Source organism: Excalfactoria chinensis, chromosome 2, assembly GCF_039878825.1.
Source record: "Excalfactoria chinensis isolate bCotChi1 chromosome 2, bCotChi1.hap2, whole genome shotgun sequence".
Classification (NCBI taxonomy): Eukaryota; Metazoa; Chordata; class Aves; order Galliformes; family Phasianidae; genus Excalfactoria; species Excalfactoria chinensis.
Window position 1 is genome coordinate 136581971 of NC_092826.1, and position 24138 is coordinate 136606108.

The 24138-nt window shown below is 41.6% G+C and overlaps 1 protein-coding gene across 1 annotated transcript in view; it reads right to left on the reverse strand.

Moving 5' to 3' along the window:
• Positions 1-24138, reverse strand: part of LOC140249057 (sodium channel protein type 5 subunit alpha-like) — a 199249-nt gene that overhangs the window by 59228 nt on the left and 115883 nt on the right. Inside the window, exon 17 of the mRNA XM_072330304.1 lies at positions 5159-5629. Within this exon, the coding sequence (XP_072186405.1) occupies positions 5159-5629 (471 nt within the window). The remainder of the gene's footprint in view (positions 1-5158; positions 5630-24138) is intronic.

A 24138-nucleotide genomic window follows, 5' to 3' on the forward strand; every position in this document is an offset into this window, starting at 1 on the left:
AGAGCACTTTCCATATGACCCAATTAGCCACTCCTTTGGAACAAATCAATAATGGCATTTTCTGGAGACAAGCAGGCAAGTGCTGCTGGCTCGGCACTGTGCTGCATGGGGAAGTACAGAGGTGTTATCCCTGTGGAAAGCAGTGCCCATGCCTAGCTTTATCACTGCGGAGGGGACAAATGTGGCCAAGAGCCAGTAGTTACTGCAGCATCATAGATTTTCTTCTCTGTAGCATGCCATAGATAGATCAAGTCAGCAGTTTGATTAAGGAAACATATGCAGTAATTTTATTTAAGGGGAAAAAGCTCTAACAGTTGTACTGGGCTGACTCAAACAACAAAGAAAGTTTAGAGCAATTTTCTGATGTTGTGTGAATGACGTTTGCTGAATGGGGTAGGGTAACAGAAATAACACTGAGTTCAATGGTGAAAGTTCAGGACACTACTTTGGGAACTGACCTAAGGATGTCAGCCCCAAATCACTCATCTGGAACCTCTTTTTAGTCTGCCATGTGTTTTTGTTTTGTTTTTTTGAACCACAAACTGAAGTCCCTGTAATAAAGGCACAAATCTGGGCTATAGATGTGGGCACATTGCTGCTTAAGCAATAATAAGGTAGGAATTCTGAAGTCTCACATGTCTAATGCAAATCACATGCACTCCGCTGATGTCTGAAGCTTTTAATGCAGTTAAACTGCAGATAAGTTCTGGTACTAACTCCTGTATCAGGCTGATCGTACACTGAATTGTTCCATCACTTTACTGGATCCACAAATTACAGAATCATAGAATATCCCATGTTGGAAGGAATCCATAAGGATCATTGACTGCAACTTCTGGCTTCACATATGTCCACCCAAAAATCAGACCACATGTCTGAGAAACAGATCCTTACTCCTTTAGGGGACTAAAAATTGACTTGCATACGAAAAGGTGATTTATAAGCAATTATGATAAAATCTATGGAAGCTTAAGAAAGAAATTTCCAAATTGCCCACTGACTACATCCCTCAGTGCCACATCTCCACTGTTCTGGAACACCTCCAGGGACGGTGACCCCACCACATCCCTGGACACCCTGTGCACTCAGTGCATTGCCATTCTTCCAGAGAAGTTTTTCCTAATGTCCAAGCTGAACCTCCTCTGGCACAACGTCAGGCTATTAACACTCATCCTATTTAGAATTACGTGTCTCAAAGAAAGTAGAAAAATGGAAGACCATATTTATGTAACAGAAAGCAATCTGGACACCAATCGTGTCCAAAGCATGAGTGGGACAAGGAGTGGGGCCGGATAAAGCACTAAACAAAAAAGTTGCAGTGATTGGCACGAACACATGTGCCACACCAGGAAGACTAATGAAGCAAGTTCAAGCCCATCCTTCCTCAGTCTCACCCTCTTCTGCCGGCTTCTTGCACCTGCGCTGACTGCTATTGCTCATCTTTTCTTTCTGATCCTGTTGCCGTGCGTGGGCTGCAAGCATGTGTCTCCAGGCTCTGTGAGCAGGCTTACATCTCGCTTACATCTCAGCAATCAAAGGAGATTTAGAAGCTATCAGGTGGGCTTGCTCCTTCAGAGCCCTCTTGGTGACAGTGCCACACAAGTGCAGCCTTCTGGATGACGGCTGCTGCCAGTGTAAGCTTTGATAATAGAAGTGGCAGCTGAAATTTAAACTGAGACATTTCTAAGGGTTTCTCACCATCTGAAATGTTAAGCTGCTGCATGTAACACTGTAAGGCACATTTCTCATAGTCAATGTGGCTTACTTTAGAGCAGCTTTGTGACTTCCCCAGAGAGTCCAGCACTGGTACAGGAGCTGTAAGCTGAACCAATCATAGAATCATGGAATCACAGAATCTTAGAATGGCTGACATTGGAAGGGACCTTGAAAGATCACTGAGCTCCAACCTCCCTGCTGTGGGCTGGTTGCCAACCAGCAGATCACACTGTCCAGGGCCCCATCCAATCTGGCCTTGAGCACCTCCAGTGATAGGGCAATCATTACCCTAAGATATCTCACTGGGATTCACAGTTTTGTGGTTCTGTCTGAGACCAACTTCTCTATAGCTTCTTAGTCATGATGGATGAGTCTGGAGTGATGTGAGTTCACAATGACCAGAATATGGCCCAGAACCTTCAGTTGACAGATAAAGTATGAAGGGCATGTAAGGATTGCGTAGACTCACTTAGCCATGTGCTTGAGAGGCATGCAATGCATGTAACCTCCTCTTCATACATTACTTTTTGCCAATTCTCCCATGTAATTTCATCAAAACTGGCATGCATTTGAAAGAAGGCAATATTACCAAAGGGCTGCCAAATTCCAGGTCAGCCCACAATTATGAAATAAAGCAGGGTACATTTTCTTCTCCTGAGCAATAAATATAAATGTACATTCTCTTTGTACATGCTAAAATATTTAAATATGTAAAAATATGGATTATAATTAGGGGAATGTTAGAATAGATTTGAATGTTTAGCATACCCTTAGTAGATCTTGTTTCAGTTCTGCATGATGTCCTCTACACAAAAAGACACTTCACCATAATTGAGCCCTTTCAGTGTAATCACATCATTTTTGCTTTTGTTCACGTTGTTCTTCCTTTGTGAGCTCTGCTGTGGTTATCAAGACCATCCTGGAGTCAGGAGGTAAAGGCCACTGCAGAGATGAGGCTCATGGGATAGACAATCTCAATAGACAGAGTTCTGAGTTGGAATTCTCCCACATGCACACATTTTCCCCTTTAGGAATTTGACAAAGCAAGTTCTAGATATCTGAATGCACTTTGTGTTGGAACCACTAAGGCCTGTGCTTAAAGGCTGTGAAAACCATCAACTGGGTCTATGCAGTGGGGAACAGCAACAACCTATAGCTGTTGCTTATCAAAGCCTGCAAAACACTAGTAATAAAGCTATTCAGTGTATTCCTCAACTCCTTTCCTTCTAATTCATGCATGTGTTAGCAGTGAACTACATTACTTTCCTGCAATTCATGTATTTTGTGCCAATGTGACAACGTTAACCTAATATTTATTGAAAATTTTGCAAGAAAGATGCTGCGTGGAAATTGAGCATTTTGGCTTGCTTCTTCTAATGAACTTCTCTTCCCATTTTGTTTCACCCTGAATCCTTGTCGTTTATATTACATAAAATAATTTGAAGTTTTGTTAATATTTTCAGCTCAGTTTCTATTTATAATGCTCCATTGCATTAAAATACTTTTCACCTACCACCTATTTCCCTCAAACCTCCAGTAGATCTTACTAAAGCTCACATTTACTTGCTGTACAGCATAAAATGGATTTCCACTTGCCCAACCTGCTAACATACATCCCAGCACCTACATGAACACACTGTGCAGCTAAATCCACATTGCTCTATTTTGAAAATACCATAAACTGCAAAATTCCCAAACCCTTCATGCTTCAGTTTGCTTGCAACTGTAAACAGTGCTTTTTATCTTGAGGAAGGGGAAATACAGCACTGAAACATACGCGCGTACATATGCATGCCCAAATGCATGCCCAAATTCACTTCCAGGCCTCCTGGGCACTCAATGTACAAAGTTTTAACAAGCTTTTACTCTGCATTTCTAAGACTCTGACCCTTTGTCATGTGTAATGGGTATAGCAGACAAGTGAGCATAAAAAAAAATGCACCGCCCCCCCCCCCCCCCCCCCCCCCAAAAAAAAGAAAAAATGCTTCCAGAATTAAATTCATTCATATGATATTACACGTGTTTATACTGGTTAGTATTGGATTGTCTCATACTAAGGCCATCTACCGTATTCAAACTTCACTTTTCAAGTTACTCTGCTTGTAAGTTTAACGTACATAAGGTTGGGAGTAGCAAGCATCTTCAGAGAAGAAAAACAGATTATCTCCAGTCAGCCTTATACCCAAAATGCTTGAACATATTCCTGTTTGATATTCAGCTAAAAGACGAAAGCAATGGACAGGACCTACCTAGAGCTTTATCACTGAGCACACAATTGCCCCACAAAAAGCCCAAACGACATAGCAACTGTGCCTCCAACACAGATCATTTCCAGAAATATATGCTTTAAAATGATATGAACTATTCTCTAAAAGTGTTTGCCAAAACTTCTCAGCTTTTCTCTTGCAATCTAGGTGTCTTTTCAGACATAGGGGCACTTCTCTGACCCCTTGCACTTCCAACTCCTCACAGGCCTGTCAATTCCTAAGACCAGCTAGTGAGCAGCAGCACTGAAAACACTTCCACAGTGAAAATTAATGGTTAACAGCAAATTTGTGTCCATCGTCCTGGCAATGAGTCATCCCTTAGGGACTCTTTTTTTAGAACAGCCCTTCTCCAAGGACTCTTTTGCTTCAGATCTTGCTTTTACTCATCTAGGAGACCAAGGATCCCTCCTGACAACTCAATCCACTGGCATTAGAAGATGCTGGATCAAGGCTGAAGGGAATGGAAAACATTAACTAGACCTGGTATGTGGAGCCAAGAGCTGCAGTTGTTAAGAAAGGAAGATGGGGAGGATGCAAAGAAAACCACTCCCATAAAGATGTTCCTTCATCTTTCACCAACACTTCAAAGCACACAGAATTTTTCAGCCATTACTACTGGGTGCCCTTGGGAATAATACTGTCTGAAATGCCACAGCAAAGGATAGGCAAATAACTGTTTTTCCTGCCTTAAATGCATACAGTTCCATATCTTCTCACTTTCTCTGTCACACTGTCACATCAGCATCTACTTAGTTTTATTTAAGGGAATTACCCACCCCTTGACTCCTGTTACACAAATATAACCAAGCTATTCCCCAGTAAAGCACACCAAGGAAATTCCCTATCATAGACAACATAAGACTCATTCTGTACCATTCCCATGATTCAGCTGAAAGGAAAAAACAGGCTCCTGTTTGAGAAATGGTTTAATTGCTTATGTTAGAAGAATTAACCTAGACAAGCACAAAGAGCACAGACAAGGGAAATGTCTCTTGTTGGAGACTGACTTTTGCTCTTGGATATGCAGGTGTAACTTATTCTGAAGTTACTAACATATCAAAGGCAGGATAAGGCCATAACACATCTGCATCATGAGCCATGGATCCAGATCAAGGGTGGGAACTAAGGAAATCTTAGTAAGAGGTAACTAAAAAAAAAACATTCTAGTTGCCTACCTGCTCCATTTCTGTGAACGTGCTTTGCTCCTCATCTTCCTCCTCGATATCAGACTCTCCCACAGCAATAGGAACACAAATTGATAGGTCAGGATTGGTCATAAAGTCATCGCTGTCTGTAATTCCCAGGTGTTTCTCCACATTTTTATTCATCCCATCCTCAGTGTGGTTCTCTTTGTGATTCTCCATGTCTTTGCCAAGCTCAGCAGTTGTGTGGCTGTTGACACAATTGTTAAGGGCACCTGTATTCTGGGCAGCAAGTTTCATCATTGCCTTCTTCTCAGCTGTTGTCTTGGGATGCCGAAGGACATTGCAGCAAAAATCCCATGTTGCGTGTTTCACATACTGAAGACCCCTGTTGATCCGAGCAAAGGCAAGCTGCAGGTTGTTCATCTCTCCATCCTCATCTGGTGCCGAAAGGTTGTCAGCACTGAAAGAGCTGAGCAGCAAGGCAAGGAACAGGTTGAGCACCTGAAACAAAGTTAAAAGGAAATCGGTGACTCTGAAAGGTGGAAAGCAATTGTTTGGTCTTGGATGAGGGAAGGTTTGAGTCTTATCTGTGCTGCAGTAACATCATCAGTGTTTGTAGAATTACCTCTAATTACAGGTGGTTTCAGTAGAAATAAAGCTCTGCAGACTTCTCCAAAAATATTAATTTCAGGTGGAGGAGTTTGGCACAGACAATTAAACACATTGATATTCCCTTTCCCTCTCCAGTATCCAAAAAGATAAAAAGGGTAAATCTCAGAAACCGAATACAGGATGAAATTTTCACTGGAAGATATCTAATGTAAATATTCTCATAAATGGTGGTATCATGAATGTCCTTTCATTGCTAACATTACATGTTGGAGAAAATCACTAATAGCAACAATTACTGACATCCAGAGAAGTACTGCTTACATATACAAAAATTATAGGAAGAATGTTCTCAGGACTCTTTTGATTTTTACTCACTGTGAATATTATTATTTCTAGACCATAGTGATATAATGGTACACATATGCACAGCACTTCACCCTAATAATATATTTGGAAAATATTTTAAACGTTTTATGTATTTTCACAGATACTCTTGATTCGAATGCCCTCTTGGCTCTGAAGAAAACCTCTTGCAACTGTGAATTAACACCTAAGAGAACACACAGTTTCAAAACATTTGTCCTGCAGACAAAAAGAAGCCAACACACCCAGAATGAATGTGGCTGAAATTGAAAAAAGGCTCATTCTTCAAGCAGGCTTGGTCATGGAAATGCTGCTACTCTGAGATTTAGATTGGACATAAGGAAAAAGATTTTTACCATGAAGGTGGTGAGGCACTGGCACAGGTTGCCCACAGAAGTGGTGGATGCATTGTTTTGGAGACATCCAAGGTCAGGGGATGGGGCTCTGAGTGCCTGATGGAGTTGTGGGTATCCCTGTTCATTGCAGAGGAGTTGGACCAGATGACCTTTAAGGGTCCCTTCTAACTCAAACAATTCTATGGCTCTATAATAATAAATAGCATCTGACAATATCCACACATTTATGGTAAATTGAAACAGAGACCGCAAACTGGCTTCCTCTTGCTCCTGCTACTTCATCACTGCCTACCCCTGCTGGCAGTGAATTCCAAGATTAGATACAACTACATGTTTCAGGAACATATTTCATGATTTACAGTTCTTTTTACCTCCTTTGTTGTTGTTGTTATTGTTGTTTGTCTGTTTTGTTTTGTTTTTGTTTTTGTTTTTCCTTAATAAATACATTTAAATCCAATAAATAAAACCAGTTTTCTCTTGAAAGCCACCCCCAGTAATACATCCTTCTGGCTGATTACCAGATGTTGCACATAGATCATTATTCCTGCCTATGGTCCAAGAGAGTGAAATACAGCTACCAGACTCACTACTGTGAGAAGCTCACAGTGAAGAGAGATGTCTAGGATGATGGGATGATGCAGAGCTGACTCAAACCAATATCAGCTGAAATATATTCACTCTAAATAACGGAGTACCAAACTGCCTGCTATCAACTCAGCTGCTGCCTGAACAAGGCTGATGGATGTCTGTAGCACTGCAAGGGAGAGTTCAGCGTTGCAGCCCTTATGCTGTTGTAGCAATAAAAGGGATATTTGTGAAGATATTCTTTCTGTGATATCTTAATGCCACCAGAATTACTTGCAAGTCCCCTGACTTCTGACTATCTTATTATTATTTTAAATTCATAAAGTCTGCTGGCCTGCCATATGCAGTATAAGAAGTACTTCTGTTTATCGGGGCCCTAACAAACAGCCACAAGCTTCTGCTGTCCCCTTCCAACCCTTTCTTTCAAATACTTGGAATACGTGAGCTGGAATTTTGCAGACGAGCCTGGTCTTAATCACTCCAGTGACACTTTATTTGAAGAGTCCTGTCAGGACTGTTTCATAACGTACTCATTGCAATCACTGCGATTATAAATGAAAGCAGTCAGCAGCGCTGCAGACACCCATGTCCGTTACGAACTACAGAATAAAGTAATGCCTTCCTGAGTACAGCCCTGATCAAAAGTAAAGTGAGATTAAAGCTAATTGTTTCTTAGTTGTTCCATCACGTTGGAGTGTTGCTGACAGCTTGCGTGGATCTCCTCTTACTCACTGTCCTTGTCTAGTACAAATCAGGATTTCATCTCATATCCATTCAGATATACTGTAACCAATGCTCCCCAACAGGCCGTTAAGAACCAGGGTACTGGCTACTGGCTATAATGCCAAGCAAAAGGATCCCATCAACAAATGAGCTACTGGCACAATTGTTTCATCCATTTTCAAGGAAATCTGATAGTTATATGAGGTTCAGAGATAACCAGTTTGCTACAGATATCCTGGAAATGAGCCCTTGGACAGAGGCAATATTCAGGCCATTAATGCAAACACTGCTTAAAACACGCCACATGTGGTGTACATCTTCTTCCCAGCAGCAAATTAAGGAATGGGAAGACAGAAGACCGAAGAACACTGAGTCTAAAGTCTTGTGGACAGCACAGTTTCAATTATGTTACTTTAATAAAGGTGTATGTTGATGTTTGAGGCCATTCAGAACATACCTATAATGAGTATACTCCTAAAGCTGCATCTATCATCCAAGCAGGGCATGATGGGGTGTCACAACAGATACCAGGCTAATGATGCTCAAGGACACAAACTGTCTCCAGGCTCCAGTACCAAACCTCAGTGATCTAATGGGTCATCTAAGCCCCATTTCAATCAAGAAAGGTTCACAGCATAGTCAACAGAGCCTGAGAAACAGAGGTGACCACATTAGGGGCTGCATGTTGCCTATATGTAGGTAGCCGTCTGGTGCCAACTGACCCTAGCATGCCCAAGTCATCCTATCTCAGGCTGATGTTACATAATTTTAATGAGAGAACTGCATCTACCTGGAGGCCAGGCGGGATATTCTACAGTATCCACTGCAGTGCCACACAGAACTGGGTCAAGACCCTTATCTCCACAGACTGTTATGGGAGCTGAGACCTCTCCCTCAAACATAAAACTCCACACAAGCACCAAAATATTGACATCTGAAGCTGAATTTCAACCTATACTTAGTTCTACTGTGTGCAGAATAATTTTTTTGAAATGCCTCGTTTTACTTTTCTGGGTTTATTTTGAATGTTCAACTACAGTTACATTACCCTACTCACTTGCAGGTATATATACCAACAGTATGCTACCACCTATTTTATTTACCATGGATTATCAAGGCAGTGTCGTGTGCTTCCCAGAAATGCAGTTGACATTTTGCACAAAGAGCTATTTGCACTTCACGCTTTCAGCCAAAAATAAATCTCAAATCACTCCCTCTTTCCTTTATGAGCAGGTAACCTCAGAGGTGTATTGTAGGGTGTTCAAACAGAGTAAACTGCTGCATAAGCACTTTATGTTTACTTATTCCCATTTTACTGTATGCGGCATTTTCTAGAAAAATACATGCTCAACCCATGACACATCATATTTTCTGTAAAAGGTTACTAATAATATCCAGTCTTCCTGGTTGCTAACGCAATGCTTTCAGTTCAAGTAAGAACAAACTAAAGACAAATCTAGTTTTCAAAAGCAATGGTAGATTTGCACATCCATCAAGACCCCCTTAAAAAAGGATTTTCTTTCCAATGACATCAAAAATCCAGTCTCTGAAAGCAGGTCACGTTTTTGGCCACTTTGAGGTTAGGAATCAAATGACACACACGCTCAAAGAAACCCCAAATCCTTTAGCATAATAATGTTAAGTATTTACCCTAATGGCAATAAATAGATCATGTTTTCATGGACAGTTTTATTGCCTTTCCAGTGCTAGAAGCTCTAGATATGCCATTATAAGATGCAAAGGCTCAAATTCATCCAGCCTAAAACTGGGTATTTCCCCAAGAAATACCTCCTCTGGAGAAGTTTTCAGAGCATCACAGAATCATGAAGGTTGGAAAAGACCTCTAAAATCACCCGTTTCCACCATGCCCACTGACCACATCCCTCAGTGCCTCATCTCCACGGTTCTACAACACCTTCAGGGATGATGACTTCACCAACGCAGCTTAATTTCAGGTGACACCTTCTGATCAATCCCTCTTTTAAACCATCTGTATGCAAAGTCTGATACCAGAGCAAAAGCATGTGACTACAGCCTCATTTTTCTTCCTTTCTTGTATTTACCTTGACTTGAAAAAATGGAAGGCTGTAAATCTTTATGTATTTAACCTTCCATTTACCATTCAGTCAAACAGTGTGCAGCCCCTGCAATCCCCTGTGCTCCTGTGTATTGATTCAGCAATGTATTCACTGCCCTGCACTCTGACTGGGATCACTGAGACAGAGAGCATTTGGCACCTTGCTCAGCGCTGCACTGAATACAGGCTGAAATATCACTGCTAAGTCTGAGGCCACTTCACAGATTTAAAATCATTCTGTTTTTCATTAAACTAGGATCAAGAACAATGTTGCACCTGCACAAATCTAATGGTAGGGTTAAACCATCTCTAAGGCAAGGCCTTCAGCTGATGGTCTTGTTTGATTGCAGGGGTCTGATAGGAGCTTACCTTCCTGGCTTCTCCTGTAATGAGATCTTTCTTGGCACACACTGCCAACAAAATCAGGCAGCTTCATTTTCAGACCTCATACTTTTTCTGTGCATGAGGCTTAACCAAACCTTTACACTGTGCAGCAACTATGGCCAGGTGTTCTCATCTGCCTGGGTCACACTGAACAGATCCCAGCAGGCTGGAGCCAGAGATGGGACCTTTGCAGTGGAAGAGACTCACAAACCAGAGTAATCCAGGAACTACTCTCAATAGCAACTCTTAGAACCATTCAGGTTGGAAAAGACCACTAAGATATCTAGTCCAAATGTGAACCCCATCACCACCATGCCCATCATGTCTTCTTTCTTTGTAAGCCCACAGCACCCTCTAAAAACCCAGACATATTCAGTCTGAAGATGGGTATTGCCTTCTGCAATGCAAGAGATGGAGGATAGGGAGGACAGCTGAGGGCAGCTATGAGAACTGACATCACCTGAGGGTGCTTCCATGTGAAAGAAAAAAAAGATAAGCTTTTTTTTTTTTTTTTCCTATGACAACAGGGTCCACAGCACAAAACACTCCAAAACAGTGAATTCTGTCATTTAAAGAGCAAAACAAAAATAACAACAACAAAAACACAATTTAAAACAAACCATATCCCTGTGGCAGTATGCTGTCACTGCTGTCACTCTGCTGCATGGAAATGTCTGAGTAGAACAGCATGGTGAGGTATCCAATGGGATCCTGACTACTCATCTAGTACATCCTGAGGATACAACAGGATCTGTACACTTCAACCACTTCTCCAGCAGTGTCTGTTGGCACAAACCAGCAAGATGAGCTCCATACATTTTGTGACCAATATGAAAAACTGATATCATTCCTTCCTGTTTGTTTCCTGGTGGCAGTGGACATTTGCACTGCTCTTTTGCCAGTGCAGGTAGGGAAGATGCTGTTCTCCCTTTGGAGATCTTAGAAAGCCTTGTACAATATGTACCAATTACTTCATTTTGTTCACCACAGTAAAATCCAAGAAGATGCAAAAGAAAATTGCTCAGTAAAGGGCCTTTTTCTGCATCGAGCAAGCACGAGATCTAAGTTTAACTCAGAGACTCACAGCAATGGGTCATCTAGTCCACCTCTATGCTACTGGAGGATTATTTATTTCCTTGGAAGTACATTTTCCAATCTGCTGTACTTTTTCATCCTAGGGCAAAGTTTATCAAAGAGAGAATTCATCTGCAAAAAGCAATTTACATGATCAGTTATTTTCTATAGTCCATTTTCTGTTATTTCAGCTCTGTGTGCTGGATAAGAAGCTTATATCCTCCCAGACCAGTTTCTCTTTATCCCGTATTCAGTTCATAATCCTTGGCCTGTGATACCTTAGTTCTTTGTTGTCAAAATGATCATGATACCACACTGGACACAAGAAGGAACTTTTTCTCTCAGAGAGTGGTCAGGCACTGGAATAGGCTGCCCAGAGAGGTGGTAGAGTCACCATCCCTGGCAGTGTTCAAGAAGTGTCTGGATAGAGAGCTAGAAGATATGGTTTAGGGGTTTTCTGTAGGTATGGTAAAGGGAGGACAGTTGAACTAGATGATCTTGTAGGTCCTTTCTAACCTTGTGATTCTATGATTCTATAAGTACGGCACGAGGTCCTTCTGGCTGGGGGCAGGCACGAGACAACACTGTTGGAGAAGCATTGATCTCCTTTTTGTTTCTTGCCCAAGATCAGCCAGGAAAATACATGGAAATGAGGATATGGATTTCACAGAATCAAGAATCATAGGATCACTTGAGCTGGAAGGGACCCTTAAAGGTCATTTAGGATCATCTGGTCCAATTACCCAGCAGTGAGTAGGGACACTTACAGCCGGTAGTCACACATGCCTGTCAAAGGCTTAACAGGCAAGCTGCTTCCAGTCCATACAGTTAAACAAGCGTATGCTCAATGTATCTCACTGTAAAACTGTCTGCACTGGCGAGATGGAACAAAGGGGCAGAAGTGCCTTTGCTCCCCACTGACTATGAAGAACATGAAGTGTGGCTGATGTGTGTATCTACCTGCATGGTGGACTCTACAAATTGGGTGAGATGAATGGCTTCCCCCAGCTCATCACCATTTTGGTGGTATTTACTATGAGGCTAATAAAAGTTTTGCTGACTATCTTCCATTTGGGGCACTGACTTCCCTGCAGTGCCAGTGGCCTCTTTTATGCCTGATTGCCTTTAAGTGGTAGGAGGCAGAGTAGCAATGCTGGATGGCAGCTGTGCTCACCCATGTTCAATGGTGTTTGCATGGGTGGAGAGAACGGCCACCTTACTCCTCTTAAGGCTAGAAGAAGTATGTATAATTAATTGGTCAGATTCTTCAGTGCTGTTCTCAACACTTTACATGGGAATAAATCTGCTTGAGTAATGGAAGGGTAGATTATGCCCATTAATTACACTCCACAGCACCTTTGTGTCACATAAGAGTTTTTTGAGGTCATTTTAAACTGCCATTAATGCCTCCTTGTTTTCAATGTAGATATAAATCTGGGTAGACACAAGAGTATGTCAGACTTGACACAGGTACACCCAAGAGCAGCAACAGGCAAAGGCCACCACATAAAAACTGTTCTAACTGCCATCCAGACCTGGTGATCTTCAAGATGGAAATGCTTCTCAGAGTGGGATTCTGAGCAGGGAGGAATGACTTCCTACATTGCCGCATCTTTTCATATCTGCTAACCACCCATGTGGGTATAAATCTGCACCATACTGTATCACTCCAAGCACTAGTCAAGAATTAATGAATTAAATTTAGAGGTCTCCTTCACTGACAGACTTCCAGCACTTTTTGATGGTAAGCCCCTATAAATCTAAAAGACAAATCTCTGGAAACCACATGCCCCTTGATCTGAATATATCTGCCTCCAAGTTTGATTTGGTAAACTTGAGTGGAGACAGATATTCTCTCGTCTGCTGCTAAAGCTGCAGCATAAAACAAACACGTTCCCACAGATTTTTCATCACATATCACAGCAGCACTAGTTCATCAGCAAAGAAAAAGCTCCACCAGGGCTGCTGAGGGCTTCTCAAACTAGTCCAGGCAGACAAAAATTGCAATAGAATAACCCAGTCACAAACTTCTCCCAGAATGACAACTGGAGTTGGGCTTGACAATCCTTATAAGTCCCTCCCAACTGAGGTTATTCTGAGGATTTGATATGTGGCCAAGATGTTAAAGGCTCAATGTACCCCCAAAGCCTTAAGGAAGTCAGAGAAAATTCAGTGACTACATGTCATGAGACTACAGCTACTTTTGGGCTAAGGGGAAATATTTTCAAGCTTAAAGAGGTAGATATAGGTTAGGTATAGGGAAAAAGTCTTCTACAGTGAGGGTGGTGTGGTACTGGAACAGTTTACCCATAGATGAATTGATAACCTGTCCCTGGAGACTTTCAATGCAAGGATGGATCAGGCCTTGGGCAACTTGATTTAGCTGTGCATGTCCCTGTTCATTGCAAGGAAATCAGACTATATGAACTTTAAAGGTCCCTTCCAATTCCAAGGATTCAACAATTCTGTGATTTTAACTACAAAGAGAAATGTTCTGCATTGGAAGAATGAAGTTAAACAAAAAGGTAATTCCCATTCAAACACAGCAGAATACATCTGGGGAAAGGTAAGTAATGGAGAACCAGAAGGAGAAAAGCAGAACTGGCAGCAAAACAACAGACAAAAAAAAGCCAGTGACAATGGCTATATGAAGGAATGCCTTCCCTGGAGCCAGTGCATTACACCAAACTAAAAGCAATACGAGAGTAGGCCCAGAGACTAGGAAATTAAATCAGAGTCAAGGAATCATAATTATTGGCTTCTTTTATTTAAACAAGGAAGGGAGCAATTTCCTTTAAAAATGTTATTTCCTAGACTGTTTCTCAGGCTTGAGTGTGAAAAAGATGTCTTCTTTCTGGAGATATTCAGAATTCGCCTGATTGCTTTCCTGCACAATCTACTGGAGGGAACTGCTTTAGCAGTTGGACTGGATAATCTACAGAGGTCCCTTCTGTCCCCTACAGTTCTGTGATGCTGTGATTTTCATGAATGTTGGGGTCCGAGGGAGGTCCGATTTTTCATTTTGCAGGTACAGATTCCTAGGTGGGTAAAACAGAGGCAGAGCTGCCTCCCAGCCAAGAGAGTTACAATTTTTATTAGTAATTTGGCATTCTGGAATCTCCTGCCTTCAAAGCAGTGGGCAGAGGAGGTTGGTGGTGCCAGTTACATATCTGGAAGTAGGGCCATCCTACATCTGCAAATAGCAGGGAGGGCAGAGAGGTGCATATGTGCATTCTTTGTTGTTGTCCTAAAACATGCCCCATTTGCTGTGCCATTACTTCCTCCTGCCTGCCAGCAGTGGCTTTGGTTCTCAGCCCATCCACTGCATTTCTCAGTTCTCGTTAAAGCCCCAGGAAACAAGAAATCCTTGATCTTTTGCAAGGAAGGGAAGGTAATGCACGTTGTTTCCTCCCAAAGAGGATCTCTACAGGAAAAAACTAGCTCTGAGCTGTGCTTTGCAGAGAAGTATTATAAAAAACAAAACAAAACAAAAAAACAACACCCAAAAACCATAAATAAAGCACTTTGTGGAGGACTGACTGCCCGCACTCTTCAAATCAAGTCTGTGTTCCACCACACGATCAAAGCAAACTGTTCTTTCCAGACACGATGACCTCATCCTCAACAAGCTTCTTCTTGTGTCAGGAAATACAAAAACGTATTTTGCTGATGTGGAAATTTGAAAGTGATTTTATTTATTAATTGCATTCTGTGCGCCTGGCTGAAATCTCAGCCACTGAGGCCACTCAAAAGCTTTTTTTTTAAATGCAAGATGGACATAAAACTGGAAAGCAATGAGAAAGACAACAGTGTGAGTTGACCGTAAGAGCACTTTGAAGAGTTTATGCTCACTGCCAGTCTGCTGAAGACAGGAATGAGAACTAGGCAGACAGCCTGCTTGGGGAGCTAAAAACTGCTTCTGCTGTAGTAAATAAAAGTCAAGACCTGTTCTGCAGTCCTGAGGGAAGCAGCCACCTCCTGGCCCCGTCTGCTTGGGGCAGGATTGCTTTGTGCTGCTGCCCACCAAGGCTGCCCCACAAGTGCCGCTGCACAGCTGGGACAATAAGCAAGGAATGCACTAACCAAGAGAAAGAAGATCTGGCCAGTTGATAGATACAGCCACCTGCCTGGTTCTCATACACAGAGAACATCAGCAGGCGTTTAGTTGTTACTGAAGCTCCCAGAAATAGGATGGCATCACAGCTGAATGTGTGATAAGAGGTTACAGGAGAGGAGAAGGGACCTGGAAGTCCACCTGGAAGAAACAGCCCTATGAAGGAGTTTGTAGCACAAGGATGACTTTAGCTTTTCAGCAGCTGCTACAAATGATGGTGCCTCCATTCCCAAAGACAAATATAAGGGTGTTTTTCCATCTCCACAAAAATTCAGAATGGAAAATATCAATATTTTTAGCAGTATACTTCAGTCAGAGCCCTAAAATCAATTAGCACGTACTCATTTCCTGAGAAGATTGGACAAGGATTCACCTGCCTTGCAAGTACTAACTGGAGAAACATACACTGTGCATGGAAAAGATCAATTCCAGTCCCTTTTAAATATCATACACTTCCTAAGAAGAGTAACCCTGTCACAACAACCTGATTGTTTCCCATATCACTTCTAACAAGCTATTTCTAGAGGCAGCTGTTAGAATGAACTGCTCACTGGTGGGGAGAAATAATCAATGTTTTTAACTGACTATTTTAACAAAAGCATAAGATGTGATGAGTAATTAATAACACACTAAATCTGTACCACTTGGCCTATTTTAACATTAAAACCTTGCCCTTGCCTCAGTGCATGCAAGGAGGAACTCTGTTGTCATTATCCTTTCAATGACATCCAGACAACAGTGATGTTAATAAAAAGGGACAGATTGGGTTGTACCTACCTTTGCACACTCTTGTCCAACTAAATTTGACTCATTGTCTTCTAGGTTTTTAATAACTACTCTGCTATTAGCGTGAACTTAAACACCGACAAAACCCTACTTATGTAATTAGCCAGGCACAGGCAGTACAAAAACGGGCAGTATTTTATCCTACTGATTCCTGCTACATAAATATAGATATTTCAAAACTCAGGTCCTCTTCAATCACCAGACTAACCTATATCTCAGCAGACATTTCACTAGTATCACCTTCACAAACAAAATATATGTCTGAGTGTTCATGTTTTTATATACTGTGAGTCCTACTATAGAATCATAAAGGTTGGAATAAAATTAAGGAATAATATTAAGGTTGGATAATATTAAAAATATTGTTTCAGTGCTTCATATCATGCAGTCAAGATATTTGACCTGAAAAAACAAGTAGTACAAAAAGCATAAAGCTGGTTTTTTGAACACTGCATTAGCATTTTTCTTCCTCCATATTTCTAATAAATCTCCTATCTGTGAAGGTGAATACGATGTAGTTTCATATTTCCTTATGTAAATTCCTGTGGAACAGCACAGGCATTTAGAGACGTTATTGGTCAAGAAGCAATAGCTTAACATTCTACTAACAAAAACCCACACCAAAGGCCAACACTTGTCATAAGACACCATAAAATTGGTATGTGGTGTTTTTCTGGGGAATCCTTGCTTCACAGATGAAAAGAGAGCCCTGGCCTAGTTTTTGTTTTCAGCCTCCTTTGAACTGTATCAGAAGTAGATGTACAATAATTTTTATTAAGATTTTAGCTATTAGTACTTAAAAATATCTACCTTTCTGTGGATAGATGATTCAAGGAAAAAGTTGGCAGATTTTAGTACTTATTCAGCATAGACACCAAATGGCACCTTTAAAAAAGGAACTGAACACACTTGTCCCCTAATACAAGATGCTTGCTCAGATTTAGTCACCAAGTGCCAAGATTCAGCTCTTCAGAATAAACAACTGAGCCTATGGCAGAATGCACAAACTCATAAATCTGTAGTGACATTAGGAAGCAGATTACTTTTTAGGACAACATTTGGAAAGCAGTTTTTCCTCCCATCTATTCCCAGGTGCATTTCCCTCACCTCTCATGAACAAAGAACTCTTATACCTCCAAGCCTGGAATGGGCACTACTTAATTTTCCATACAACGACATTTTTGAAACCCAGCAGTTTTTGATGGTCCATCAAAAAAATATCCTGATTTTAATTTCCCCAGTTTTTTTAAGCTCAATTCTCTTAGTGTTCCACACAGGAGTGGCTGGTGGTTCAACTAGATGATCACAGTGGTCTTCACAACCTTAATGATTCCACTTAGGACTAGAGGGCATGACCTCAACATGCTCCTGGGGAGATACAGGTTGGACATAAGAAATAATTTCTCCCCCAAAAGTGTGGTCAGGTGGTGGAAAGGGCTGTCTAGAGATGTGGTGGAGTCACTGTTCTAGAGTGACTTCTAGGCATTCTAGAAACATTTAGATGTTATACAAAGGGGTATGGTTTAGTGGGGAAATATTGGTGGTAGGTGGATGGTTGGACCGGTTGATCTCAGTGGTCTTTTCCATCCTCAGTGATTCTATGATATATGCCCAATAACATGCACAATAATTGTTTCTGTAGGCACTGATAAATCACACCATTTTAAAATGCTTGAGTCTTCGACAAAACGTTCGTCTTTAACTCCAAACAAACCTACAGATGGATGCAGGCTTCCCATCTCTGCTAGGAGCCATCAGAGGCAACCAGCCTGATTCATTGCTGGTGTCAGGATAAATAGTTTTGATTTGATCACTTCATGTGATGCCATCTGTTTTTGGTGGGCCTTTCATACCTTTTAAGGGTGTTTAATACTTGAGCAGATACAGCCAGATATTTGCTCAAAAGCATCAGCTACCTGACTGCTCTGCTTCCTGGACAGCATTCAAGCAAGGATGGATAATGGAGTACACAAACAGCAGAAACTGCCCAGGGATTCACAGACTATGTCAGTAGCTGGCATGAAAAATTTGAAGGGAGAAGCTGGGAAAGTGCTGTGGTTTGGCTGCTTTCCTTTGTGGTCTGGATTCTCTGGTATCACACTAAATGTACCATAAGCATACATCAGTGGAAGCAAAAAGGATGGTAATATGCTGACAGTTGTTTTGACTCTATTTTGCCTGGGTCCTGAAAGGTGCTTATTCATGCATTCCAGGCTGCTCTTCCACAAAGCTGCACGTGATTGAGGAGAAAAATTCACCTCACTTAAACCAGTGTCCAAGCTGATGAGACTAACTCAAATGACACTTCCACTTTGTGCTATCATTTCTTTGGGGCTCAACTCCTTCTGGACCCTCCCTCTTTCTCTAGTCCCCATCTCCAGCAGTCCAACTCTTACCACAGCTCCTGCAGTTTCTCAACACATCCCCCTCTGCTGCTGTACCCTGCACAAACCATGCTTGCTGTTTTGCACATTTTGCCTGTCCTGATGCTTACCATTCCCGACATGCATATTTCTGCTTGCTTGCCTAGTGGCCTTCACAGCTGATGTCACCAACACATAAGTGAATGTTTCTGGAATGGTGAGAGCTGCTGAGAGCAGATAAGGTGAGCAGCAGGACACAGACATGAGAAGGAAAAGAGAGAGAGGTGATACTTGTGCAAGACTTGGGAAAACCTGAACTCCTCCTTGGATTTGCCATGGAAGGACATTTGCATGCAAAGTAATGTTCTCCCCTGAGTACGTACCACTGTGCCTTATCTCTCCTTTCTTCCCTTTTGTATGAAGAGGAATTGATGGGCTAAATGTTGTCTCAGTGAGAATACCTGCTTGGTGGCTGAAGGACAATATGCAAAGCCTGAGGGTACAGACCTATGTGGTGGTTTGAATGTAGAAAAAACAACTTCATCTTGTAACATACTCTTCCCAAACTTGCTTTAATATTCAACAAGCAGATATAGCCTACTGTTTGCTATCAGGAGGCACACAATATTCTACAATTCCAGTTCATTCAAGTTAATCGTCAGCTGTACAACCGCAATATAACCAGATCCCCCTCCAAGGAGAGTAATCTTTATTCACAGAATAGAAGTCTTCAGTGGCCCCCAATGAATTAGAGCATATTTGTCATTAAATACAAAAATAATTACTTGATTCAGGGCAGCAAGTATGGCTGCAGCTCTTGAGTTCTACATTTCTCTAGAGAGAGACAGTAAAAATTGTTGAAAACGTGATTTGTGTAAAATTTGAAAAGAAAATAAGAAGATAGCTGGAAATGTGCTATCATAGGTCATCAACGCTCCATTTTCATTCATTTACTGACACAAGAAATTTTAATGAATAAGGCCTAATTCCTTTGGGGCAAAGCAACCGTAATCACCCTGTAAAAAGCTTTATAGTCCTGAAAATCCTTGTGTAATGCCTCATGTCTCCTAAAAAGGCCAGAGTCTTGATGTAGTTTCCCTCAGCAACAGTCCCTTCATTTCAGGTAGAAATACAAGACTCATCCAATGACCTTTTCTGACCATCCTAGTACACTTCTGCTGTCTGAGCTCTTGAAGTGCAGAATTGTTCTCCACATTTTCTTAGGCCTGTTAGACGCATAGTTATTCTGCTATTACTTGTGATTTTACCACCAGGGATAGTTCTCTATATCCATTTCACTTAAATAGAAAATCCGAGACATTACCATAAACTTCTTTCAAGTCTGGCTGTGACCTGTTCATCATCTACTGTGATGGAGATATATCAGTACTGGTTGAGACAGGACTTTATGGCTACTCCTACACTAATAAATTAAATGTGCCCAGAAACATTTCCTCATGCTGAGTACAATTGAGAGAGATTATCTTGCTCCATACTATTAAGCTTCATCATACCCTGTGCTGACCAAAGCCTACTAGTTGAAGTAGTCCCTTGAATGTGAACATACAGGTACATCTGTATGATGGGCTGAAGGTTTCCTATGGGGTGGGCTTATAGTCCTGCAAACTTGCAGGAACACCCAGAAAGTGATTTTGCCTAACAGTAGGATTACAACAACAATAATTAAGTATTAGGTAGGTACATGGCACCCAGCCCCAACTAGTGGTTCTTGGGGACTGCTACTTATGAAGATGGTTTGGGATAGGAAATTACCAAGAAATTCTCACTGGCTAAGCATCACCCATGCCTTTAATCCCTTCTCTTCCCCACTCAAACAATCCCCACTCAAATCTACTCCTGGCACATCTGTCAGGGCAGGATCCAAACTAACTGGCCTTCCCTCCCATTCATCCTTCTCATTCTAGAATATCTGTTCCCTTCCAGGTTATATTAGTGAGGCTCAGAACAACCACTCAATGGTAGGAAGGGAGACTTTTGTGGAAAGTCGCTCTGAAGTCAAAATACTAAGAAATCACCATTTGTTTGCATTCCCTCGACCTTGGTTTCATACTCTCTTGCCTTGCTGAAGAGACCTGACACTGCAGAGGCCACTCTGTCAGAACTGCTTTGGTCACAGGCCATTTTATCAGCAGACTTTGGATATGAAAGAATGAAACAGTGGTTAATGAGACCTGCTGAGATACCGTGGCATTTGCTCAGTTTAAGGGTCTACAGATTAAAATCTGATGGATGTTTAGCAGCACTTTCTTAGAATACCTCTTCAAGGAACCATCCCATACTGACTTTAGTAAAAGAATGCAGGGAAGGAAGAACTTCTGCTTTCTAAGAATGTGACATTTTTCTTTTTCTGTGTATCACAGTCATAGGCTGTGTCAAACCAGAAAAGGCTTCTATCAAAACATCAAGGCTTCCACAGATGTGAAAGTGGTATAAAAGGATAGGCTCCAGGGCATCCAGTTTTTTTTAAAGACAAGTTTCTGTTGAGTTTAACTAAAGCAAGCCACTTCAATTCTCATCCAAATCCTGCTGAGCAGCTTTGCTGACAAGCACTCAAATTATCATAGGAAAACAGGACTAGAAAGTCCTCTCAGGTCACCAAGTCAAGACCCCTACTGCCTACTGACATGGGCTGTTGAATTCTTTACTTCAGAAATTAGCCAAGTTCCATCTCACAGGAAGCTGGTTTGAGGCTAGTTGTCTTGCAGAAAAGTCTTCCTAGACAACCTCACTGCACTGAGGGTCCAAGGCCTCCTTTTCTAAAGGCACTGATGGGTGATTTATCCTCGTCCTCTGATGATGAGAGCTCTTCCTTGTAACCTACACAGTTCTCCCTGCCTACTTCTGCATTCCTTTCATCTAATCAAAACTTCACTTTTCCCAGTTTGGCTTAATCTCTCATGAGCATCAGTCACTAAAGGAATACACTGCACATCCAGTACTGCAGAGCACTGCACAACAGCATTGATGCTCTCCTTTCTCCTCTGCAATTACCTTTCCTGATGCATATTAGAATCTCATTTAGCTCTCTAACGGGTGCAGTATATCGTTGGCTCAGTTAACCAGTGATAAATACATGTGGGTGTCTACAGCTGAGTTAGAGGGACAGAAATAAACTTTTTTGAGGTCTACTTAATCCAACAGTTTAGACCTACCTTTGGGGAGGACATTTTATGACTTCGTGGACTCTGTTGACCAAATCTGACTACAGAGATAGGTCTGTGTGGTCATCCTAGATGTGGATGCTCACAGTGACTGAAAGGTACATCTTTATATCTTCACAAAGGTTCCCTGTTGATAGCTTACTTAAAAGGGTAGATGTGGCACTGAGGGACATGGTTAGTGGGCATGGTGGTGATGGGTTGATGGTTGAACTTTATGTTAGTGGTCTCTTCAACCTTAACGATTCCATGACACTATGAAAACATAAATACTTAAACAGGGTGAAGTGTGTGACCTTACACTTTGTGTTTCATAATTTCATGCATCATATATTAATTCAGTGATGACAGATAGGCAGTGCTTCCTGCAGGACAGCTGGGCACCCTAGAAATTTGTGATGCCTCCTATCTTTGTGTCCTCCAAAAAAGTCCTCAGTATTTTTCTGGGTTAAAAACATTGCTATTGGACCAAAGGAATGCCCATGAGCAACAATAAAGAGTATTTCCAACCTTTTACTTCAACTTTCATCCCAGTAAAAACCTGACCATATTCTCTTGTGACAGACCATCCACCCTGGCATGCTTATAACTCAAAGCACTGACTCTTACCATGCTGGAAGAAGCTGGTAGAAATCTCACTTGATCCATGTAGCAGGGACAAGAACGAAGGGGCAGCTTGGCCAGCACAAATCAGACTCAAGTAAAGAGGCTGGAAGGTTGTTCATTCTGTGATTGGAGTGTCAGCTTTATTCATGCATGTCATTAGTGCAGCCATGGTCCCTACTGCAGGAAATAGTCCCTTGAGAAGCAGCTGCTGTCACCCTCAGCTCTGACAGTGGCTGACCCAGCAGAGCAGGGCAGTAAGGACTACCTTGTTACACAAACTCCTCTCTGCCTTTTTAATAACTCCTCTCTCAGTTATTTTACTTATTAAGCTCAGGAACACGAATGTACACAGGAAATACGTTAAGTCTAAACTGTAATCATAATTAGTCAGTTTGCAATTTCAGAAGTCCTTATGCATGAGAGAGAGCCTATTTTATCATTCTTTTGGCTTGGCTTACCCTTCCAAAGTAGCTTCCATGACTCTCAAAATGCTGCCAGATGCTAGCAGCACAGTACTGCTGTGCAGAAGCCAGTAACACTGCTCGTCATTTCCCAACTATGCAGTAAGGTTTAGTTCTCTGAGGATGACTCAAACATCAGCTGACCAGCAGTGCACATACTTTCACATGGCAGTGGCACAGCACAAGACATTTTTGGGATATATGAATACCAACCAAAGACTTAAGTATTACTAAAATTCCTTTCAGCAGCTTGACTGCTCTGTAACATGAAGTTGCCCAGGGCACTTACTAATTTTCCATGCTTTTCTTCCACCATTCCTTTGAATTTATGTTAGTGAGGCTCGATAAGACCTGCAGACCAAAGCACTGAGCATATCACAGAATCACATTGCTTGTAACTCTTCCCACCCCAGCCTGCAGCCAGAGCCTGTCTTCTTATTTTAAGGAGTGCTTTTTGGCTAGCTGAGATTTTGTCTGGTGTTCTTCAGCAAATGAGCAAGCTTGTGAACTCGGTCCACTCTCATTGAAGAAACCAAGACCTTTGCTAATGTGGTGGGAGAACAGGATCTTCTTTCTACCTACTAATTAACAACACAAAATCTCCATGTGCTTGGCATGGAATGAGCCTCATGATTCAGAACCTGTTGTTCTTTTCCTGTTTGCTTGGCACTACTGCACTGTCACACCTATGGATCATTTTCTTATTTTTGTCACCCCGAGAGCTCTACATGCAATAATCACTCCTATTCCCCAGTTTTTGCTGCATGCGTTCAGAACTGATGGTTAAAAGCATGAAGCTGGCACTTTTGCTTTCAGCTGACCAGTGAACTTCAGATTACTCATACTGACAGAGGTCATCAATATCTGGTTGTACATCTGGAACAGTCTTTTCCGAGCACAGATCTTTAAATATATACAGATACTGTTCATACAGTCTCCTCTGAATTGGATTTTATAGTTAACAATCCTTATGCAATCTCATGAGTTTTAATATCTAAGGGAATAAGATGCTGCACATTCACTGAGTAACCCATTAATATTTCAAATGTGAGCACTTTCCCCCAAAACTTCTCAGGTATTACTTTCAGATTTCAATATAAACACAGAATCAACTGACTAACAGAGGGAGGAGCTTAAACTTCTGAATTTAGGCTGAACTCCCCAGAAAAACGTGCAGAAACTCATAACTTGCCCTACATCAACTATTACAGAAAGAAAGCTCAAGGTAAAACATAGTAGAAAGTTAAAGTCAAGGCAAAAAGAAACCCTACTACTTTGATTACTCATAGCTTAATCTTTTGATTTATACAATATAAACTGTAACTTT